The 23,526-nt window shown below is 34.1% G+C and overlaps 1 protein-coding gene across 2 annotated transcripts in view; it reads right to left on the bottom strand.

Moving 5' to 3' along the window:
* Positions 1 to 7,176, bottom strand: part of dve (SATB1_N and homeodomain domain-containing protein dve) — a 44,766-nt gene extending 37,590 nt beyond the window's left edge. Inside the window, exon 1 of one of the 2 annotated variants that reach the window (XM_066302092.1) lies at positions 6,824 to 7,176. In XM_066302092.1, coding sequence (XP_066158189.1) covers positions 6,824 to 6,919 — 96 coding nt within the window. In that variant the 5' untranslated portion in view covers positions 6,920 to 7,176. Of the gene's footprint in view, positions 1 to 6,506; positions 6,568 to 6,823 lie in introns of those variants that run through there. The other variant, XM_066302093.1, reaches the window with a different exon arrangement.
* Between the last annotated feature and the right edge of the window lie 16,350 nt (positions 7,177 to 23,526).

The following is a 23,526-nucleotide window of genomic DNA, read 5'->3' as shown; positions in this document are numbered from 1 at the left end:
CACATATATTGTAATCACAAATTTCCACTCTCTCTATCCGGATATACAATATTTTCTAATTTGCTTTTAGCCAATTTCGCATACAAAAAGTTTGCTGTATATTACGGATATTTGCGTATTGTAACGTTACATTTTTCAATGCTTTGTTACATAATGCTAATTTTAGGATGCAGATCAGCGCACGTACTGCTGAACGTAAATTCGTCCCAGGGCACATTCAAGGAAGGTCTGCAACATTAACACATGCATGTAATCTCACATGCCTTTTTGAAAGTAATCAAACAATCCAAAACCGACCTAAGTGCTATCTGTTCGCGAGATTATTCCGATACTTACCCTACTTTTAACCTGTACAATAATGCATTTTTAAAAATCATAGCACGAATTTACTTATGCGAAAGCTCCTTATCGATAGAAAAATGTAATGCGGCGGTATATTTCATTAATCTCGGATAAACATGCGGCTTGTAGATCGTGTTTATTTATTTCTGATAGCGGCCTTATAATTTAAATCAACAAAATGGGCGACGTATAAGGAAAATAAAATCTGAGAAAACACTTGAAACGCCGATTAAATGGATTATGCTGTAATCATTTCGAAATTTCGTTCGAGTAGTGATATTAAAATTGAGAATTTTATTTATTCCTATATCGAATCGTTACAGTAATGGATTTTTAAGGCTTGCTTTACATTAACCCACGTATGCAAAAATTGCTTGGAAAATTGAAAAAGACATTTTACTCTTCGAACCTTTCACTAGTATATTTCTTTCTTTAAACAACAAAATGGCGAGGCATTGCATGACTGTTTAGATTGATGACTGAGCTAATGAAAAGTATTAGTGTCACCTTTTCGATTTCTTAGAATCAGGCACGAAATTTGCCACATATTTCGGTGTTTGTTTTGACACTCTACAATTATATTGTGCTGTATTAATAAAAAATAATGTTGTACATTTGATGAGAATTCCGTGGGGTCAATCAATTTTATGAGCTTCTCAGAAAGCATTGGATAAAATGAAAACAATCATGCGGGGTATAATAAAGCGGGTATACAAAATAGGTGCGTCATTACTTAAAACTTAAAATGTTGCAAGTCGAAGATAAGCCAGGTTTTTGCTACGAACTTATTCGAGATAATTAAGGGGATTATTGGCTCGAAAAAAACTTAATAATGTGCACTATTTTATCATCAAAACGTTAGTAAACGCTATTTTAGATTTTATTCGTTACGAATAGTAATTAGTCGGAACCTCTCAGATAAACCTAAGCAAAGATATTTATAATGGGTAGTCAGTTGTTTCGACGTTGCACCAACAGACTTTTATCGGAAGATTAAGACAACTACCCACCAGATTTGACCCAATTTTTAATGTTTTGATTAGGAATATCTATAGAAACACTAGTCAAGATTTCCTCATTTTTGTGATAAAAGGAATATATCGGTTTTTGATTCAAAGAGAGAGAAAGGTGCTTAAGAAAACAGGATTTCGGTATCAGGACTACTATCTCAGGGAAGCACTCTCCCAAAAGACACAACAAAGTTGTATTTGTCGAATATTCAGTTGTTAAGACCGAGAACTTCTCATGCACTGGATTCCCTCAATGCATCATGGAGATCAGATAAATTCTCCTCCTAGGCTTTCTAATGAATTCTACGGAAATTGGGAGTCCTCCGATAGGAAAATGCCACGTTGACATTCATTCGGGGTTATCGTCAATTGGAAAAACTATCCAAACATTAGGAATGATTTGTCAAAGAAGAGAATCTACTTTTGAATATTTCCCCATTTTCGTCGGCAATATCTCGAGGAGCTATGAAATCTGGGTCTAAAAATTATTCAAATTAATCGCCTCGATGAGCTTTAAACGAGGTTGTAGTATCTCTTAAAAATTTCGAGATACACGAACTCACGAAGCAATCTAGCTCAAGAATTATATCAAATGAATTGTTTAACAGGGCCATAAAATATGTAGAGCTTTACAAGTATGCCCCAACGAGGTTGTAATATTTGCTTAAGTTTCCGAGACACAGGGACGTTTTCTAATTTACTCTTAAATTTTCACACCGTCTTTGGAAGACGGTTCTAGCTACTCCATTTCAATGATAAACAAAAAGATTGTCAAATTATTTCCCAAGAATTTTCAAAAGGCGAATAGGCGCAGAGGGTTTATTTCCTGACGTTTGCCAATTTTCGGCCGTTCATATATCCGAAACCCACGAAGCAATCTAGTACAAAACTTATATCAATTGAATTGTTTCGAAGAGCTTCATAAGCATATGTAAATGATATTCTAATATCTTCTCAAGTTTTCGAGATACCAGTACGTTATTAGTTTATTCTGCAATTGAAACTCCTTTTGGGAAAAGGGTCTGTATGCTGCATTTCCAGAGTCCTACATGCTCATTGGAGACGCTCAGAGTCGATATAGAACGAATGTCCGACATATGAACAGAGACATTGAACAATAGATTCCAAAAATTTTGAAAAATGTTTAAGCGATGACATGGTATCCTGGCTTTTTATAAGCTTTGACGATGGATATCTCCCAAACCCATCACGCAATTTAGCTCAAACATTGTATGAAATAAATTATGCCAAAGAGCTTCATAAGCGTATGTAAACGAGACTAATATCTCCTCAAGTTTATGACATACAGGCCACTTTGTTACCTGTAAGAGAAGGTGCGGTAACTGCACTTCGGAAGTCGCTAGTTCGCATATGTGGTTCCTAGTGTTGAAGTTGGTCCCAGATTAGACAGTTACCAATGGAAAATAGTAATTGGTAAAAATATTTTTGAAAATTTGTAAGAAATTCCAAAGGAAGTTTTAATTATTTATTTAAACACATCGAGGTAAATTTGCATTTTTTACATTGGACGCAAAGCGTCGGAATAAAAAGTGTTAACAAAGTCTCTTTTGGTCGATAGAGTTTTAAAAAATGATTAGATGTTTCAAGGAATTATTCCAATACTCTATATAAAATCTTTATAAAAATTTCTATAATCCCATATTCGAAAATGATCTTAACAGCTTTACACTTCAGATGGATGAATACTGAAATACTCAGCTTGAACGACTCGTACGGTTAGGCAGAAAAATTCAAGATCCAAACTTCTAACCGTAGATTAATTATATCAAATGTTGAAATTAAGATACCAGTTTATCAAGATGAAACTAAACAAGAGACTATGTATCTAGGACAAGTTATGATGACTAAATGGAAGTCAGGATTAATCAGGATAAATCCAAAATAAACATACTTTGGGCACGTCACTCTCTAAGATGATGATGGATAAAACATAAATAAAGCCACGGTCAAGATCTTCTTCGCAATCAATTGATCATATCACAATTTAATTAAGTCATCCATTATATTACCACGATCTTCGCACTCCTAAATGGGAATCAAGATTAAAAATACATTTTTCACGATAAAAAAAAAAGAGTTAAGACTAAACCGCCACGAAAGTCTTCAATGCTATGAATGGACGCGATGGAATAATAAACAATGGATCCTATACACATAATTTGATAAAGAAGGAAATGTACAAATTAATTCATAAACCTGCAATGGACAAACTCGTTTGTTTTGTCTGCTGACAAATCTTCCACAGACGATAATAAGTACATATCACATTTATTTAATTGCTTCAAATAAACCTTTCCTTGCGTGTGTAATTGGGGTGCAATAAAAACGTGCCCCTCAGATTTAACATTGCATATCATTATGACAATTTGCTAAGTTGTCATTGACGTCATTAATTGAATGGATTATTAAAGAAAATAATTATTAATACCTTATTTTCCATTAAATTCGTGTAAGTAATAAGTAATTGCTTCGCAGTAAACAAGAGCGAAAAAAATGCAGTGTCACATAATATCTAATTGGTTTTAGCAGCATGGAATATAGATAGTACATACGTCAAATATTGATATTATAAATAATATAATTAAGTGTAAAGTTCTAAGATCTAAGGTTTAAAGTTTAAGCTATTTTTTGAAACCTTGAATGATTACCTCCGTACCATTTTGCACTAATGGATGGTTAACAATAATTATTGTCAGTTAGCAAGACGTTAATATAATAATTGCTCTTAACCTATATGTATATTAATAAACACTTGAAAACAATTATAATGCGGCTGGAAAACATGTCCAGTGCATATTCTTAATGATCAAGCAACATTGTAGGTTTAAGTTACAGGTGACCAAGAAAAGTATAAAAATCGCTATGACCAACTACAAAATCCATTTCCAGACTTTTTGTTGTTTAAGGGTTCTCATTATATATATAAATAACACGTCCAAACTAGCAATAATTAATGGATCACTATTGTAAACACCAAACAAATGTTTCACTAACTAATTTTGGCTTGAAAGTGCATCAACAACGTAGTGAATAAACGCCTAAGTGACCTACAACAATACATATTACATATATCATTTAAGACATTAATTTTGGGACACTATCATTGGTGAATAAATGGAAAAAAAAAACAATGAATATTCGGAATAATGAGCTTACTGCCCCTGATCTAGATCCGATATTTGGCGATTTTTAAATAATTTATCGAAAAAAACGAACGGACAGGCACAAATCCAAAATTATCCTTTAATGATGATTCAGCGCAAAGTGAAATACATCGATTTCCATTTATAATACAATGTGCTTATACACGGCTAACCTAGGATTACCCCAATCCGGTATTAACGTGGACTATGGATGAATTCCCTATTGACGTTTCACCAACTCATTTGCATCGGAAATTATTGTCGGTAAACACACAAAGATCCAATATATTACAAATTTTACAGTTGAGCAGAAGATTTTAATCAAACATTACTAATTGACTGAATTCACATTAATTGAATGATTAGAAATCACACCTAACACTCGTATAACGTTAACACCGAGAAGTGTCGCTTGTGATGATCAGCTTTAACTGAAGAGAAACAGAGGTGTATCAATAATATTCTCCGTTGATCCGTTAGTGCCATATTGCAAAAATAATTCGAAGCCCTCACTGCGAAAAACATTCATTTGATATTTAATAATTCCGAAGATTTTTATATCATTAACATAAAACAAGAAAAGTGTAATTCAGTTAACGTATTGCCCTCCAATAATTAGCAATAATTATTTTTAAGTATGCGTTTATGGCTGAGTATCTAATTAATACGATATATTAGTTTATACGTGCAAAGTACAGACACGCGTATTAATGTGCCTTTAAGACACTTATTTTAAAATCCGACAAGGAGAGTGAGACCAGGATGGGTCTTTATCACCTCAGATTCGAACTACGGGTAATTAATTCGTAATTAATGCTAATGTTGGAAAATTATTTGTCTCATGTTAGTGTGTTCAAATCAATTGAGAAGTAATAACTTTTAACTTATAACATAAATATATCGCAGGAAATTTCCGACTAAAAATTGAACTGAAATTAGTTTATTTGTGACCGTATTGGTAAACTCGTCCATCATGGTGTTTTTGAGATTTTGCTTATTGGTCGGATAAAATGCTTTTTTAGCTTGGGATGCTGACATTTATTCAATTTTTGAAAAATCTTCTAATCAATGCCAATGCGTAACCATTTGTAATTTCAGTTATAAACGTTAAAAGACATTTAGGAATAGGTAATGGATTCAAAAATTCTTGCATGCATAAAAAAAAATTAGACATAGATCGCATTTCAAAAGTTAACTAAAATAAGTTTCTTCCCTAGTTTCCTTAAGTGCTGTGAAATCTATCATTATGATTCTGATATACTTGCTTAGGCTACAGGAGCTATTCTTATTTCGAAAAAATGAAATGTGCTTAACTTGTTGAAGCTACAGGATTCAGACATTTTTTGTCTGTAGTTGAAGTTCGTTGGAAAAAATTCGTATTTGAAAATCATAATTAAATGCATAAAGTATTTTTACAGCAAATGAAAGCGTTTATCAATGTGTTTTTGAGATATTTGTTTATAGATACAACAAAAGCCTGTACCCCAATGTGGAAGGATAAAATGCTTTTCACCCCACAAAGACAAAAAACATAAACATTTACTAAATTTTAGAAAAATTTTAGAAAAATATTTTTCATTTCCTTTTACAGTAGCTTATTTGAATCCCTAAGAATCCGTGACCTCCGACCTAAACCCACTGAACATTGGTCAAGACAAACTTTAATTAGTAGGCCCAATACGGATTCCCTTGATGAACTTAAAAAATACAGCACTTCTTTGGCCGAGACCGAAGTTCCCGTAATTGGGCCATTATAAAAACTGAAACACTAGTATTAAAAATAGCCCTAAAAGAGATTAGGCCCCCTGATGAAAGTATTTTTACCTGAGTGACGACTTTGAAGATGAAAGCTCTTCAGCTCCTTCTTCGCGATGGTTTTAAACGTTATTCGGGCTGGGATTATCTTAAAGATTTTTTATCTTTTATCGAAAATTCAGGTTTTGAAAATTGCTTCAACGGCAAAACACTTGTGGAAAAACTGAGTAACTACCTTGTCAGACATTTTTGTGAACTCAACACTAGCACAGTTTAATGCGTCTTTTTCTTAGGAACTTTATACCTAGAAGGGTAAGAAACTGCAAACTAGACACATTCAGAATTAACTCTAATGTCACATAAACTTTTCTCAAATACTATCGCATAATTGTCTGATTAAGAATAATTGTGTGCGATAAGCCGCTATATGAAATAAATATTTATATCATTCTAATTATTCACGAAAATGTAAAGAAAGTTCATTAACGCCTTGTGTGTCTAATTTAAAACAAAAATGTTTTGGAAAAAAGTGATATTTTTCAAAACTCTTACCTGAGTTGAAACTTCCGAAATGGGAGCCCCTTTGATGCTGGCAGCCACCCAGGCCTCCGCGAACGTCTCCATGGCACTCTGAAAGTCCATTGCCATCTCTCAAATCATGCGAATTTTTAATAATCACAAGACATTTTCAAAAGTCCCCATACATCTTCAATTACGTCGACAACGTGACTTTTGGTTTGAAATGCCGGCGAGCGAATACCACTTATACGACGGTTAAAGCGATACTGAATACTGAGTGAGCGCGCGATTCCGAGTCCGGAGCCACCGGAATCGGGAAGAAAACCACGACAGTGGTGGCAACGGACAGCTCCGGAATTCGCACCACCCCCGAAGAGCTTCGTGGTTGCCGGATTGCCCCTTCCATGAAATATATAATTGCAGTTAGACATACCTCATAAATAGGTACCTAGATGCGCGTGGATGTATGTCTCATTATCGCATGCGCCAATAATGACCGTGTGAGTGTGCGCAATATAAAAAAAAATTATGTGTCAAAGGCAGAGAGTTTAAGCCTATCAAAAACCTAATGAGTTTTGAGGTGAGGTACAGTTTTTCAGGGTCTCATATGTCTATCGAATACCATGCTCGTCGAGAAGGTCTGTGTCTTTTCCTGATAGTGAACGATAGCAAAAAATATATTGCATTGTGTATTTTCTTTTTTGAAGAAAGAAAAAATATTTTTGGTTAAGTATGAAAGTTTTGGGTTATTTGTACGACGAATGCAAGGAAATTTAAAAGGTGCCGCTTCTGGTTAAATTGTCGATACGTTTTATATTTATCTTTGATATACATGTTTCTTTAATGCCGAATTGAGACCTATTATCTTCCTAAACTTGAAAACATTAAAAATGATTTCGACTGAAAACTATATTGGTTTAATGAATTCGAAACCCCACTTTCCACTACCTTGCGTGGTAACTTACAGCAAAAATAACTGCTATAGACTATCACTGCTATCTCGACTAGCAGTCAAGCAAATCAGCTATTTGGAAAATCCCCACCCAGCTCTAGTTCTCATTTAGATTTCCAGATACATCAAATTATGGCTAACATAGAATGGCATTGTTAACATGTGTTCATATAACCCGAAAGTAGTGAAAGATTTCCTTTATTTTTGAATATTTTTGAGTTAGGTTGGATTATGAAATTCAAATTGCTACATTTTTGAAGTTGAACGAGCAAGTCAAAACTGTAAAAGGTGGAGTGGATGCTTACTGGCGCGCTACAAAAATGTTCTGGGCAGTGAAAGGGAGACTGCTAATGAAGTGCAGCTAATGAAGTAGCCAACAAGAAATAACATATATGCCAAATTTCACCTAGATATCTCACGAACTGGAAAACCTAGAAAGGAAAACGGAATGCTATTTCAATCTTTAACACTCTGTGTCTCTGTAACGAATCAAACGTAGATACCAATTCACGTGATTTTTTTTTGCTTATAGTCGTTTACATATTCACCATTGAATTAATGACATAATTAATCACCTAGAATTGTCAAAACCATTATTAGTCTATCGCAAAGCTTCTAGAAAATCTATCGACGGAAATTAGAGAAGTAAGCATTGCGCATTTCCTTGAGGGGTATCAGGCACATACGCGCGGTGTTCTAAATTGCTCAAACGTCTAATGTGACTGGATATAAGAACAGGGTAGTTTGCTGCAGTTTCAGTAAAGGATGCTAAGTCTAGGATTTTTTCCTGGAAAAACAGGTAGATTCGGCAACAGTGTAAGTGAGCCACCAAGACGTTTAACGCTTTTTAAAAGCGATCACCCAACGCTTTTTCTTAATGAATATGGCCGTCCTGCCGATATCCCGCCCGCGGGATTCAATCCGATCCGATCCTGCGACACCGGGATCAATCGGTGAAATCCTCGCGTGGCATCTCTTTCACTCCCTCTCGCAGTTCCGCTATTTTTCCGCGTCGTTCCTCGAGCTAAGCGTCGTGAACGTTTAACGAAAATAAATTCTTAAAGAAAGTTTGAAAAGGTAATCCGACGCCTGCGCCCGTTGGCGTCCAGACGCCAAATGAATAGATATGTAGGCGGGGTTTTCTCGCAGGAGAGAGGCGGTTCGACGGCAAGGTATGTCCCACAGGCAACAAAGGGTTCAGGAAAATTATTCATCCCTCCAGATTTGACGTTCTCCTTTCGCGGATCACATGTTTTTCCATATTTTCGCATCCATTTGTCCGCTATTCCCTTTACTTTGTGCCCTCGTTTCCACGGCACACGAGGTTTCTGGAACAATAGCTTTCAAATCTCCTTTGTTAAAGTTTAACATATTTAGTAGATTATTGCAAATGTTCACATTCAGAAACATATAGAGGGGAATTATGAAACAGGTAGTTTCACTGTTAAACATATCCAACGATTGATTAATGCTCTTCAGTGATGAGGAACTCCTTGAAAATTATAATTAACTTTCATTCATTGAAAATCACATAGATTTCGTCCAGGTAGCATATTTAAATATATTTTCAAAAATATGCGAAATTAGTGAAACCAATGAACGTTTGCCCGGGATTGATTTTTCTACACATTTAGATGTCCAAAAATTTAACATCTACCGAATTTTGACGAGAGAGCATAGGTAAATTCATGCTCACTAGCTATTGATATGTAGTTTTCAAGAGTTAGTAATCTTCAGTATTGAACTTATCAAACATGCACGTTAGCAGTATGCCATTTTAAAATTTATTTATTATTCTTTAAGTAAAAATATATTGATAAACGATAAGCAGTGAATAAGTAATTATTAATTGGGTAACTAAGACCGGTAAACACAAGTTTTTGTCCAGATTTTCCTAATCGGATTTGTAATTTTCGCACCTAATTAATTATAGAAAAAAATGGTTTAACCCGAAAAATTTACCTTTGGAGTAGCTACAATGACATTAAACACTGAACGGCAAATTTATTAAATTTGTGACCTAAATTTGCATTTCCAAACATGAAAAAAAAACATTAAAATGTTCAAATTCAAGTTCAAATGTAGACAACGGTAAATTAAAAAATTGGTATTTTTAATATTAGTGGATTAAGAATTTGAGCTACTCCACGTTCATAAAATGTCCTCTATGAGCGTGTAATGCCGTTTATAAAAATCTTATTACAGAATATAGGTATATTGTATTTTTTATTGGAAGAACCTACCTGAATTTAGTAATATGTACGAAAAAGCGAAATGATACATGGGTTTACCTTACTAATCATCTAAATTCTTAAATATTAAAAATCTGTATTTTACATGGTCATAAAAACTAAAATATGTATTTATTGATTTATTAAAGTGCAAACACAAAAACTAACTACTATTTGTTGACGTGTGAATTTTCAATTTTAGAAACAGTTTGTAAATCAGTTTTAAAACAATAATTTGGTAATGGGTATACATCATCGTTATATTACTAGAAATTGCTTTCTGTTGGAAAGTATCTAAAAACCCAACCATTCAATATAATGATTTGGTTATGGCGACAATGGTTTAGCAATTTTATTCCAGAATTTTGGCAAATGAGATACTAATCCATGAAAAAAAATGGAGGGCATGGCGTCACGATAACCCCTTACGGCATATAATATCCCGATTACGCAGTCACATAACGCATCTCTAACGTCAAAATGATGTCACATCGACAATAGTGAATGCAGGTAACTCCTTGCTGCATCCATTTCCTCTAGATCGTTTGAGTCAGTTGTATTTATTACTTATAGTACTCCCAAATGCTGCATTGAAAAGATGAAAAGAGTTAAACGAAATCTCTCAGTACTCAAAGAAGAATATTCTAGAGTTTTGTATGTGGTACAATGACATTAATGGTTTACACGTATCCCCTAGTATGTATATAAATTTATCGTCAAAAAGTCATATTTTTCAGTAACTTATTTTTTGTAAATTCCAATAAATATTTTAGTATTTTTCGGAGAACATAATGATAAAGCAGAGTGAACTAATAAAACTCGGCGCCATTGAAGCAAATTATGAAGCAAAAATTAACTTTAGCTTAAATCTTAACCATTACTTAAGCCAAAACAAATATTACCAAATAGCGATAATGCTGTTATAAATGACTTTTCCACAATGGCTGCTTGCACGTATTACAGTAGCTAAACAGTATGATTCCTAATATCATAATCTTCTGAATAAATAGTGAAATTTTAAGTAAACTAAGCAGGATGATTATACGAAAAACGTCAGGGTTAAAGTAGATCTGGTAGATTTATCTTGTTGATTCTGCGTTGTTGATGTTAAATTAAGGACACTATTTCTAGTTCTTGAAAACATTTTCTGTGCATTAACAAATGGTAAATTCGAGGCATTCATAGAGGATTATTTCCAGTGTCACGACACGGAACGGATGGATTAAGCTTAGCTTATAGCCCCATAATTCATTCCAGCTCAACATAATCTTTTAATCTGAAAATCTACCAGTTTCTTTTAAATAGAACGTAAAAACTCCAACTTATTTATCGACTGGTATATTTAAATCGAACCCAAACGCGATGATCCAGAGTTTACGACTATTAACGTTGATGGATAGCGAAAATCAGGTAAAAATGATTATAGCCCAGACTATCTCTGGGATAATCCTCTTAACCATCTGACAGAAATAGCGTTTCATATTCTTTTGTTCAGCTTTTTCCCGAACGTTTTAACCGCATGGATGTGTGAATTACAGACATAGTAAACCCAATTTTTAAGATATTTAAGAAAACTTAAGTACATTAATTTTGAGGCATCCTATATATAAAAATAAAAAATTACTTTATTATTATTATTTAATCCTACAAAACAAATGTCTTGAATAAATAATGGTCAAATTTTTTGGAAGAATAAGTGAATCGTTGTGTGTGTGTGTGTGTGTGTGTGTGTGTGTGTGTATGAGGTACGGTTTGGGTCTCTAAAGATGGATTTTTAAATTTTCTATTTTTCATTTTTACCTAATTCTTGTATCATTCGAAGTAGCCACAAAAAAACGCTATTTTTTTTCTTTAGTTTGCATCTCCATAGAAACCCCATGTAAACGGTCTGTACACGAGAACGTATAACACCTTGGATTTTTTTTTAAAGCTTAAGAAGATGAATCAAATATAAAATCTTATAAAGGCTGTACAAACTTTTTTTAAGAATATTCGAGTATCACCTTTTCGAGATATGACCAAATCTTACATTTAAAAAAATTTGTAACTCTGTGCATTATTATTTCTCTAGATGAGGCCCTCAGTTTCTTAAGAATAATATACTAAACAAAGAATACCCTTGAAATTATGTGAATGTTATGAAACAAAATTCTTCGTTGGCGTGAAAATTAATAATAAACGAAGCCAATTAAGGACTTCCATTCCATAATATTCGCATAGGTTCAACGGTATTCTTTGTCTAGCACTTTATTCTTATGGAACAGAATTTCTTTACTACATCGAAACTATTAGAGATGATATCATTAAACCATATACGTTTGAAATGAAAAGCCTCATAGATAGAAATAATGATATACAGAAGGTGCTGTTTAAAAATTGGAAATTTCGGTCAGAACATGAAAAATAGCAGTGCAATTGTTTTTGTATTTAGATTTTGTGTGCTGTAAATAATCTCAAACTGGACACACTGTATAAACTGTCATTGTCGCTCTAATTGATTTTTAACATTTTATGAGTTTTTTTTCAACGCCAATTTTATAAATGTTTGCCATAAATTATTTTGTGCTTATTTTTCGCGATTTTAAATCGTTTCTTTCAAGGAATAATTTTATAGATTTTCTTACCTCTAACTCTCGCAATATATTATTCCATCCATGCAATTTGCGACGTCACATTATGCTCAATTCCAGCGTGAGGTGTGTGATATAATCTAAAGTGTTTATGGCTTCGATTATGCCTTTGGTTATGGCTTTAGCTGTAAAAACGATTAATAAGAAATCTCCAAGAGCTTGAGCGAAAGATGGAATCCGAAGAGTCAATTTAAGTTTTGAAAGGTGCTAAAATATTCTTAAAAAAACGATATAGAATTTGCATATGTTAGAATATAAAAGAAATTTATGTTAACAAAATATCTTTGTTTTATCCTTTATAGCCTTCTGCAAATCTATATTAAAGTTCTCAATCATATTGTAAATGAAACAAACTATGTTTTAGAAAAACTGTAAAAAGCCAAACTTTTATAAATTTTTGTTCATTAAATGTTAAAAGATACATATTGCTGATCTATGTATTAATAATATAATGACATCTTAAATATACTTCCTTCTGTAATCCGAAACAAAAATTAATTTGCCACATTTCAACAAAACTGGTTCTTTTAATAGTGAATAACCGAATAACACTTCTTCACCCGATAAACCATGAAATTATATATTTAATTCTTCGAGTTTAACATATGTTTCAGATTACGAGCGTACCGTTTGGACCCCCCCTGGTTTTTTATTTCCCTTAGAAGGCTCTTTACTGTAATAAAATATTCATTAATGAATTTAAAAAGAGAAAGCCTGTATATCATAACAATAATCAGCGATATGTGAGGCTGTCTGATGGGCGGAAATTTATGGGTTGGTGATATTTCAATTGATGTAATTAACGCTTACATTCACTTAAAGGATTATTTACCCTATAGTGCTCCATCGAAGGCCTATTTGAACCTGTCAAACTTCACTCAGAGTTATACAGATATGTGTATGTGCAACCGGGCATTAGTCGTCTTTGCGTTCAGAACAAAAATAGTCAGAAAAATGTGCAAGAGTAAGGACCAGAGTGCGCATATTGACATATTTGACAATTTTTGATCGGAATATCCAAGTGTGTTTTCGAAACAAGTGAACATCAACTTTTTAAAATCCGAGCGAAAAAGTCATTTTTAATTTTTTTTTATGGTGACATCATTTCCGCGTCAACGAGAAATGATATAAACTTTGACTAAGACAAACATTTACCTTTGAATCGACATGCGTAAAAAACCAAAAATCAGTTTTTCCAAATATTTATTTTCACTGGTTTTTTTGATGAGATATTTGAATGAATAACCCGACAAAAATGCTATGAGGTAGCTATTTTTCTTTTTGCGAATATTCTGCCATAGACGCTTTCTACATTTAATATATTTTTGTTTTATTCGTTTCGTTTGAGGTATTGATTTACTTTTCCACAAATTTGTCAAAAAATCGGCTGAATATCGTTCAAAATTGTGACCTGTCATTTTCATATATTTTACATAAGAATATTATGCCTCTAACGTAATTGTTAGGCATCTAGTTAGATTCCTACTTAACTCATACCAAATGATTCCATATAAAATACTTGGCAAATAACAATTATCTAAATAGAAAAAATATGTGCAAAACTCTCTTTGTATCGAGCCCCTTAACATTGATTAGAACTTCAATTGAATTTTCCCATATTATTTATTTGCAGTTATTAATAATAAAACTCGCCAACTCACTTCACAAAGCAACACGTGTCGTTCTCCCGGTGTAAAAGCTACAAAGTTACATATTTTTTCATAGATTACTCATTTTTTTTCCAGCACCATAAGAAATATTATTATTATATTATGATATAATGCGTATAAATTTTATTGTTAAAGTATCTAGAAAAATCTGGCTGCTATTGACGCACTAAACAATGACACTTAAAAAAGCTGCGTGTACTCTTAGGGGAGATACTAGAAATTTGGAGTTAGACTAGCATTGTTCATCTTATATAAAGGTGTTACAGCATTGGTAATGTAGAGTTTCAACAAAAACTGAAGCTAAGATGTAACACAAATAAATCTCACCAATACCCTTAGGGGCCACTTTCGCATGCTTTCCCCTACATGTGGCAACGTGTTTCCATAATCGCTAATCTTCAATTAGTTATTTACTTGAACTTATTGTTAATACGCATCTTATTGCAGATAAGTAATCGATTATCGGAATAATGCTTTTAACGTTTATCGCTTTAATAATGTATGGTAATCGATGATTGAATTAAAAATATACATATGTGTCTATGTATGTAAGTAACTAGAGAATTATTTTCCAACGTGAAAAATACCTTTTTCTGCGACTCTCGGAATATTGTATTGTTGATGCCTCAAAAACGATATCGAAATAACTTCGATTTTCGTATTTTGTGCGCAACGATAAGAAAATAAACTTATTTCTTACGGCTTCGTATCCGTATCCATAGCAAAACATGCAAATATCAACAATTCCGCTGCTACTTTGGTGACATTTGTAGAGAATTTCCACATTGAAAGCCTTAGCACTAAATTGCTTTTATTTTTACCAAATTGCATGTAGTCAGAAGAAGTATCGTATACAATTTCCATAAAATGATTTTCCGAGTTATTGACTTACTGCGATCGTTCGGAGCTTGTGCAAAATGAATGATATTTCGTGCTCATTATGTACAGGGTGATTCAAAATTGAGTCCAAGTATTTTTGAAGTCCAAAGAAGACTGTTTCTTCTTATAAAATTTTGATGCAAATTTACAAGAAAATTGTTGTTGGACGAAAGGGTAGTATTATCAAAATGACAAACTAAAAAATTTGGTGGGTTGTGACCGATTCGACACCTGATATTTTTGCCTATTTTCTTCTTAAATCAGGTTTCAATAATTTATCAATAAAAAAAAATGAATAAAGCACTTAAAAAACAAGAATGTGCAAAATTTCATGAAATTTTATTGGTAACTGTGGTCAAAATTTGACATAATCGATTTTTCTGGCCTAAATTGCGAAGACTGCAGTTCCGAAGGGGTGCATTTTAGGAGATAGCTTCATAGAAAGAGACAGCCTTATTTTGATTTCAAAAAAATTCTCTTAAAATATTGGCACTCAATTTTGAATCACTTATGTATGTATAAAACTCCTATGTATATATCATATGTATCCATATAATATATTTCATCTGAGTGAGGGTTGAGATAAAAGTGATACATATTTAAGTCAATAATTCTCAAAAATTATTGACTTAAATATTTATCGTTGGACGTTTATTAATATTTTAGGATCAATGAGGCAAAAGTTGGAGCTTTGTATAGAGGAGAAAGACTTCGAATGAAAAAATCATAAAATTGTTTTTCAAAGTCTTCAAAAATTATCATTTCTTTTCATAAAAAAATATATGTAAGTTGATGAGCCTAATCTAGTGCGTCTATATTTTACTTGTGTGAGAATATATAACAAATTCTTTAGAGGTAATTTAGCTGGTTGGTAGATAAACCTCATGATTTTCTTTCTTCATGAACAGTGACTTCCTCTATGGAGAAAATATCAGAGAAAACTGGGCAGTATTAAATTTCTAAATATGATTTTGAATAAAGTTGTTAAAAGGCCATAGTTAAATATGTAATTTTTACGTGTACGCAACATAGTTTCCTTTGCATCTCAAAAACTATGTAGATACGGAACATACTAATTGCGCAAGACGACCCACACATCAAGCTGATAACAGGGCATAACTTTTGAAAAAAAAAACACTATTTAGAAATGGCATCTCTACAACATTCCGTATTTTTCATATATCACAATACAGCGTCACCATGTATCATAAATCTAAGTTACTTAAAATATGTTTCTTAAAACAGAATCAGATGAATAATCTGGTTTTGCAAGTAATATTTTTTCAGTAGTAAAGAAAATCTTGATGATGTAGAATCCCGTAAAGATTGGAGAAAGGGTTAAATTAAGTAAATTTCCATCAAACCTTTTCTTTGAAAGTTCACAAAAAGACGGTTAAGTGAGTTATCTGGTCCCGTGTGCACGCAGTACAGACGTGTAAATTGAGTTTTAGAGTTAAAGCCTTTAGGTAAGTACTTAGTAATATACTTAGCCTTTGGAGCTAATTGTTGCATAGGCATAAGTCCCGCTCCGGCTCTTAGATGGTGAATCGCTCTTTGTGATACTTCGGACATTATTATTGGGAGCTAATGGATCTTATGAAGGGTTGACTTCAGTTTTAGGCATGATACTTCGGGCAAAGGCACAAGGGCTACTTTGCCTTCGATTGAAGAGTTAAGAATTTTAAATCAAGTTATGCCGTTTCATGTCAGAGTCTCGAAACCGCACAATAGCAGGGATTAAACTAATCCTGATTTGAATTTTGAAAGGTGCCTCAATATTGATTCTCTTTGTTTACGCACTGCACATAGACTAGTTTTATTTTTAAGAAACATCAAAGTGCTTCAATAATCACTGATAAGCCCTCCTAATGATCTGCTTTCTGAATCATTTTCAGACGGAAAAGTATCTTTTCAAAGAACTAATTGCTAAGATTTCAGTTCACTGCACCTCGTATTTTAGTATTTCTGATTCAATTTATACAAAATCCGATTTGCTACTTAAAAAACGCCGTAAAAGAACCTCTAATCGTTGTATATATTTTAATAAAGCGACGTAATAACCTATTTGCTGCCCTTTGACCATGGTTTGGCTCTTAATACCCGGAAAGAGTACGGAGACGAAGAGACACTAACGCAACCCCAGTTTATAATTTTATAGCCCTTGAATTAAACGGGTTGAAAAAACGTAATCGGTCCAAGACGTCGTATCCTTGGGGGAAGATGTCTGTGAATATATTAAGCGTGGCGATCATTGAGGAAAGAGTTGCTTCGGCATTGCCAAGCTGGAAGAATTACAGAACCATTATACGAGGATTAAAGCGAAATCACGACCGTTCTTAGCTCCGTATTGTCTCGGACGGGGTTGTTTGGAAAAACGAATAAATATCTTTCTCTCGTGATTCTTTCCTACAGGGTGAATAAAGCAGAATTACAATTTGAGATGGTAACTGGTAACAGGTCTGAAAAATATCAGGATCTGGCTCCGCAATGGTACTACTAATACCTTCCTAGAACTTGATTTAAAGCTGAACGAGGATTCTTGATGCCGAAAGTTTTGAAAAAGGAAAGGAAAGTAATAGCAGCCACCCCTGTAATTTCCTCGACTATGGGGACTAATTCTTGGGCGATGTGGCATAAGACCATTAAAACTCTAAACGCAATACGAGCCGAGCTTTTATTATTTGTAATCTAGCGGGACTTATGGAAAAAGTTTCCATTTATTTTTAATTCCTTACATTCCACCCTTTATTGAAAGCCAAGAAATACATCTTACCTAAGGCCCCGCCAAATCCCGACACAACGAATTTACGTCTTTTTAAGTTCACCAAACCGTGCCGATTTAAAAACCCTATTAAAAACATCGTCCCTCTTTTCGGATGTAATCGTTTATGCTAATACTGGAGTTTATTCAATAACAGAAAGTACGTGATTATTGATCTTTGAGACTCCCTTTCTCCACGTTTCTTTTGAAACTTTCGCGGATGACAAAATTTTGTTGTTGACAATAAATAAGTGTAGAGAAATAAATGTGGACTCATTATTGTCTCTCAAGTCGGGTTTTATAGGATTAACATGTCGGCCTACCGATCAAAGCTTATCTCTTTGAGATTCCTTAGGTCAATTACGAAAAAACGATTTCAAGTAGCTTATCGGTAGAGAATAAAGCGAGACATCGTCAATTGATCAAATAATTGCGGATATTTGTTGATTCAAACACTTATCTGAAAAGTATTAGTGGGAAGTTTTCGACGAAAGATTTCGGTGGGTAATCATTAATCTGATCTATATATTATCTGAAGAGTGTAAATTATATCCACTTATTCTCGATCGGCCACTCTTTTAGCTGACGACAATGGTCGTGACTTCAATACTTTTATCGATCATGCCGATATTAACAAAACACATCAATTCATTTCATTGTCATTTTCGGATGTCTTATCGTCATGAATCTGTTCAGTAGCAGGCATGTGCTTATACTTACAGAATTAGAGTTGAAGGGAATCATCTGATCGTGTAGTCTTTAAAAATTATGTTGTACCTGCTTTAGACCGTCATCTTTCCATTTAAAACTACTAGTTTCCATTCCCATATCATCCCTTATCTGTTCTATGACTCGCACTTTCCTTCTTGTTTCAAGAAAGTGCTTTCTACTTTCCAGCCATTAGGTCGAAAGGTGAGTATGCTTTGTATAATACTTTATTGGATAATCTGAGATTACAATGACACATAAATTCAACCGTAGCTGAAACATTTAGCAACCAACAATAACTAGATTAAAGCGATGTGGCACTAATCTGGTGACTGAGAGTGTCCTGATTTCAAAACAGGAATTAAGTTCTAGGAGGATAAACAACACGTGTATTGTGTTATGCAGGGGTGAATAGTGGACTGCCTCTCTACTAGTTAGCCCTAGTAGACTTACAAAGGCGACGTTGTCTATGTTTAATTTTTATCTGTTTTTTCCGCTTTATGAAATGATGTGATCTTGAAAATCGTAAGAGGTACGCTATCGGTTAAGGTGGGGCAAAATTGCTGAAACAAAATATCGCTTGGAAATTGAAAAAAAGAGTAATGAATCGTCCAATTTTACTCTCTACTCTTTTTTCTCCAATTCTAAGTTATCTCCATGACTTCATTTCCTTCGTATCACCAAATAAGATTGTTTCTAACCTTTTTCCTGTTCGTTCATTAACGCCCCAAGATTAATTTTATTCAGTGAGTGGTTAAATTATGGAATAAATTGGGTATAGATCGTTAATTGGTTTTGAAGAACAGATTTGCATATTTTTGGTCTCCTTCGGATATCTCAGACATCACCAAAATTTTCTGATAGCTAAAAATGAATTTAGTTCAGCTTCTAGGTGTAGAACTTCTCAACCGATCTTGTGTCTTGTATAGATTCGAAGATTCCAATGGTGATTGTCGAATTTAGACCACTTTTGAAGTTTCAAAAAGAGAGAGTCACCAATGGAATCTCGGAAACTGCGAGAGCTAAAAAGTCGATTAAACTGTGTTAAAGCAAACTTTAGGTTTCTATTATTTTCTTTGCTAATCTCACAATTCTCGGGTGATTTGAGTTTTCCATTATAATGAACGATGGTATTAATATTATAGATGTTATCAAGGGAACTGATTTTGAGAAACGCAAAACTTAAAAGCATAGAAAATTTTAAACGAAGGCCCGACAAAAGAAAGCGGTCTACAGATTCATTTATATTATGGAGACCATCGCGAGATTAAAGCTTTGACTGGAACCATTAAAATGTCGTTTCCATTATGAGTGCTTTCTAATATACCCCGTTAATAAAGTAAAAAAGAAAAAGCGATGATAGAGTCTGCTTAAGTGGCAATTGTTATGCAAAACGGAGCACGGAGCCAAATCGGCACCTGGGAAGGGCCTTTATCGTTTATCCTCATCAAGATACTTATTTTGCGGTCGGACAGGGCAAAGCCAATCTTTTGTGTTTTATTCTATTTTGCTGGCAAAGTCTCCAGGAATTACTGGCTTCTTGGCCTGGAAAGAATCGCCATCTAAAAGGTAGTTAGAATAATTGCCGCGAAATTTAAAGGGAGCGTTTGAATAAAAGGCTCTTTGAGTCCATACGCGGCACTTGCAGCTTACATCGGTTAATATCGCCTATTATTATTCAAATTTCACTTATTGTTGTAAACTGCACTTCAGTCCTTTAACAGGACCTTAATACGCCCCTGGAAAAATTTAGCAAATTAGAGTTCATTCCATCACGCTCGCTTGTATCCAGTCCACAAATCTTGAGCTATAAAAACCTCTCGGCAAAGAAAGACCTCTTTCATTTTGGACGTTTCGTGAATCTCACAAATATCAAAAAGCTATACGGCCGGGATTATACGTAATGAGGAGGAAAAGCAACAGGAAGAGGAATCGGGACAGAACTAAGAGGATAAAGGACATGATAAATATTTATTATTTTGTATAATTGCTCCCGGCTAAATCTACTCCAATGAAGAAGTGATATCACTTGCGAGGTATATACCGAGTGAACCAATGTATGTCCTGGAATATTAGTGGAACATGGCACTTCTGTGCCGAGTCGCAGCCTGAAACGTAGGAATACATTTTAGAACTTTCTTAAAACATTCAAATGAGAGGCATATTCCTAATTCTTCTTTGTTTTTCGAGTTGAGATATTTGTCACCGTCACATTACTACCAAAAGTATAAAACTAATCCTCGCGACGAGGATAAGACTTTCATTAGTTATAACCTCCATCATTAGCTCTCGAAATACGAGATCGTTTTATAGCAACTTTGAAACATCTTTTTCAGTACTTTTTTGGAAATGATATTTAAATTTAATGACGATATTTTCCATCTTTCCGTTACTTCTAACGAAAATTAAATAATCAGGCAGAAAGCATCAGATTTCATGTATATACGAATTGAAATAAGTAAAAAGAGGAAACATACGGATCGCAAAGACGCCTGTGAAAGGAGATCAATATCAGTTTTTATTTCGAGTCTAAACAACGTTTTCCATTAAGAAATATATTATATCTTTCATATTCCAAAACCCTGCCTGTGTTAAAGTAGCGTTTCGATTCGTGCAATTGAAAGAACGAACTGAAGTAAATCAACCCAGAATGGGATCTCTACTTTCGTACATTCATAAGCCATATTTTAAACATTGAAATTGTGTACTTCCTTTTAGAGCGTTGTGGAAGATTTTGTGGGATTGATTTGATTTGTAGTTTTGAAATAATATTACTCCCGTTCGCTTGTTTAAGATGTTTTGTATAGCGCAGACCGAAACTACCCATCCCAAGGGAGTAGTTCTAGGTAATATATTCGTTTTAAATGTGAGAGTAAGTCCATAACGCTAAGTGAACCCCATATGTATGTCACTGATAAATTTTCTTATGTTTTGGACGGGGTTTAAGCAAAAGTACAATCGTCTTTATGTTATCAGGACACCAATTCCGACACCACTCTAATTTTCTAAGAAGTCTTAATCCTCACTAATCGGAAAATCGAAATCTCTGCGATTCTGCGTCTGTAAGGCACCCGATTAAGCCAATTTTAGTATTTTCTTTATATGTTGGAATGCCTTCATTAGTAACAGATTAAAATCAACATTCGCAATAACAAACTCTATTTAGCACAAGATATGTACTTAACACTTATGAACATACGCCAGCAGTACTACAAATCTTTTCTCATAAGAGTTCTCTGTCGTTCTACTGTTGTGTTCAATTATGTTACTCGCAAACTCACATGTCGCCACAGAATCTGATATTCGATTGTAAAGCTCTTTAGCTCCTGCCAAGATTTTTTAAATTTCTTTGGAGTCCCTATAGAGATGATTCCAAAAAAGCGTCTTCTTGATGAGTAATGGAAATTACATGAACTAAGTGGTTTAATTGAGTTTATGTGCAGGTTACTTCAGATTGATTTAGATTTAACCTGTTCTGTTTGATAGATATCCGATGACTGCCCGAACTCTTTGCAAATGAATAGTTTAAGATGATCTTGTGAAGCCTGAATCAATCGGAAAACGTCAAAAATTCTTTAGAGGCCTCCAAAGCTCCTATTTGAAATGAGTTCCTGGGGAAGGATTCATTCAGAAGCGACAGAGGTTTTCCCTGAGGGAGTTTTAATTCTGAAAGAATAAGCCTCCAAGATCCTTATTCTGGTTTCAAATGTATTTCTGGAGGAGTTTCTGAGTCGCCGAGTAATTCCAAATCTGGAACTGTATTCGCCAAGAAAGTATTATTTGATTGCCTTCTTGGGAATTCTTGCTGTGGTGTCTGTTAAATATTTCATGGAGAGTTCCTGGCTTTATGAGTGTATTACTTGGAGTTATTCTTCTCTGACAGGCTAATTCAAGAACTTTTAAAGCTATTGGTGAAACATCATCCGATTCCCTCCAACGGGGCACAAAGTAAAAATACAAGTTATCTATTGAAGATGGAAAGTAATCCAGGAGTTTCCTAGTCTCTTTGCAAAGAATGCAGGCAAATTAAACGTTCTCTCTTCTCTGGTTATTCCAACCAAAAGGAGATTTGAAAAATTCTAATTAATGTACCACAATGCGTAAATTAAAACGTACTTTTTCACATTTCGGAGCAATTTTTGTGGTCAAAATGGTGAACGTAATCTCACGCGACGCAATCCTTATTATAGCTCTCTCATGTTCTTGGAGATTCTCCCAAGTCTTAAAATTCCTAATCTTCTCCCGATTATTATTTCATTCAACCTGAAGTTGATAATCCTCTTGCGGAGACGAAAGCACAGCCGAGTTGTGACGCTTTCTGGGTTAAGTTAAGACGTTGAGATTGACATCGAGCTCAGGTAAAGCATGATCATGCTAATGCCTTTACTACGCTCAGCGCCGCAAGGGAAGCGAGAATTAATTCGGTATTATGTCTAATATGCGAAAACACATTTGGCTAATTCCAGAAAGACATGTATCGCCCCTTTAATGTGATCCCGGCTTCGCTACAATAGGGAAATTAAAATATCCGCGCTTTAGGTGAAAGCCCAAGATAAGATGATTGGGTTATCGAGTTAGATACCTCGCTTGACTGCACTAGAGTTCCTCTCTGGACAAATATTTGCTCGTAAGATGTGATTGGATACATTTCTTTATAATTTTAACGGCCAGAACGCTAATTTAGACTAAATAAACGTGTAAATACATCCCTAAAGCAGGTACACATCAACTCGGGTATGTATATAAAAGCCTCCGCAACGCTTTATAGAATAAAGGTAACAAGAGATAGACCCATTTTGCTAATATACGCGGCCTATGCCGCTTTGCCTAATATTTACTTTGCTAGAGTTAGTTGACGCAAATACATGGGTTGGCAAATTTTCCACTCCAAAGGAATAAAAATAT

Source organism: Euwallacea fornicatus, chromosome 3 (assembly GCF_040115645.1).
Source record: "Euwallacea fornicatus isolate EFF26 chromosome 3, ASM4011564v1, whole genome shotgun sequence".
NCBI lineage: Eukaryota > Metazoa > Arthropoda > Insecta > Coleoptera > Curculionidae > Euwallacea > Euwallacea fornicatus.
This window is presented reverse-complemented; position numbering and strand designations above follow the sequence as displayed.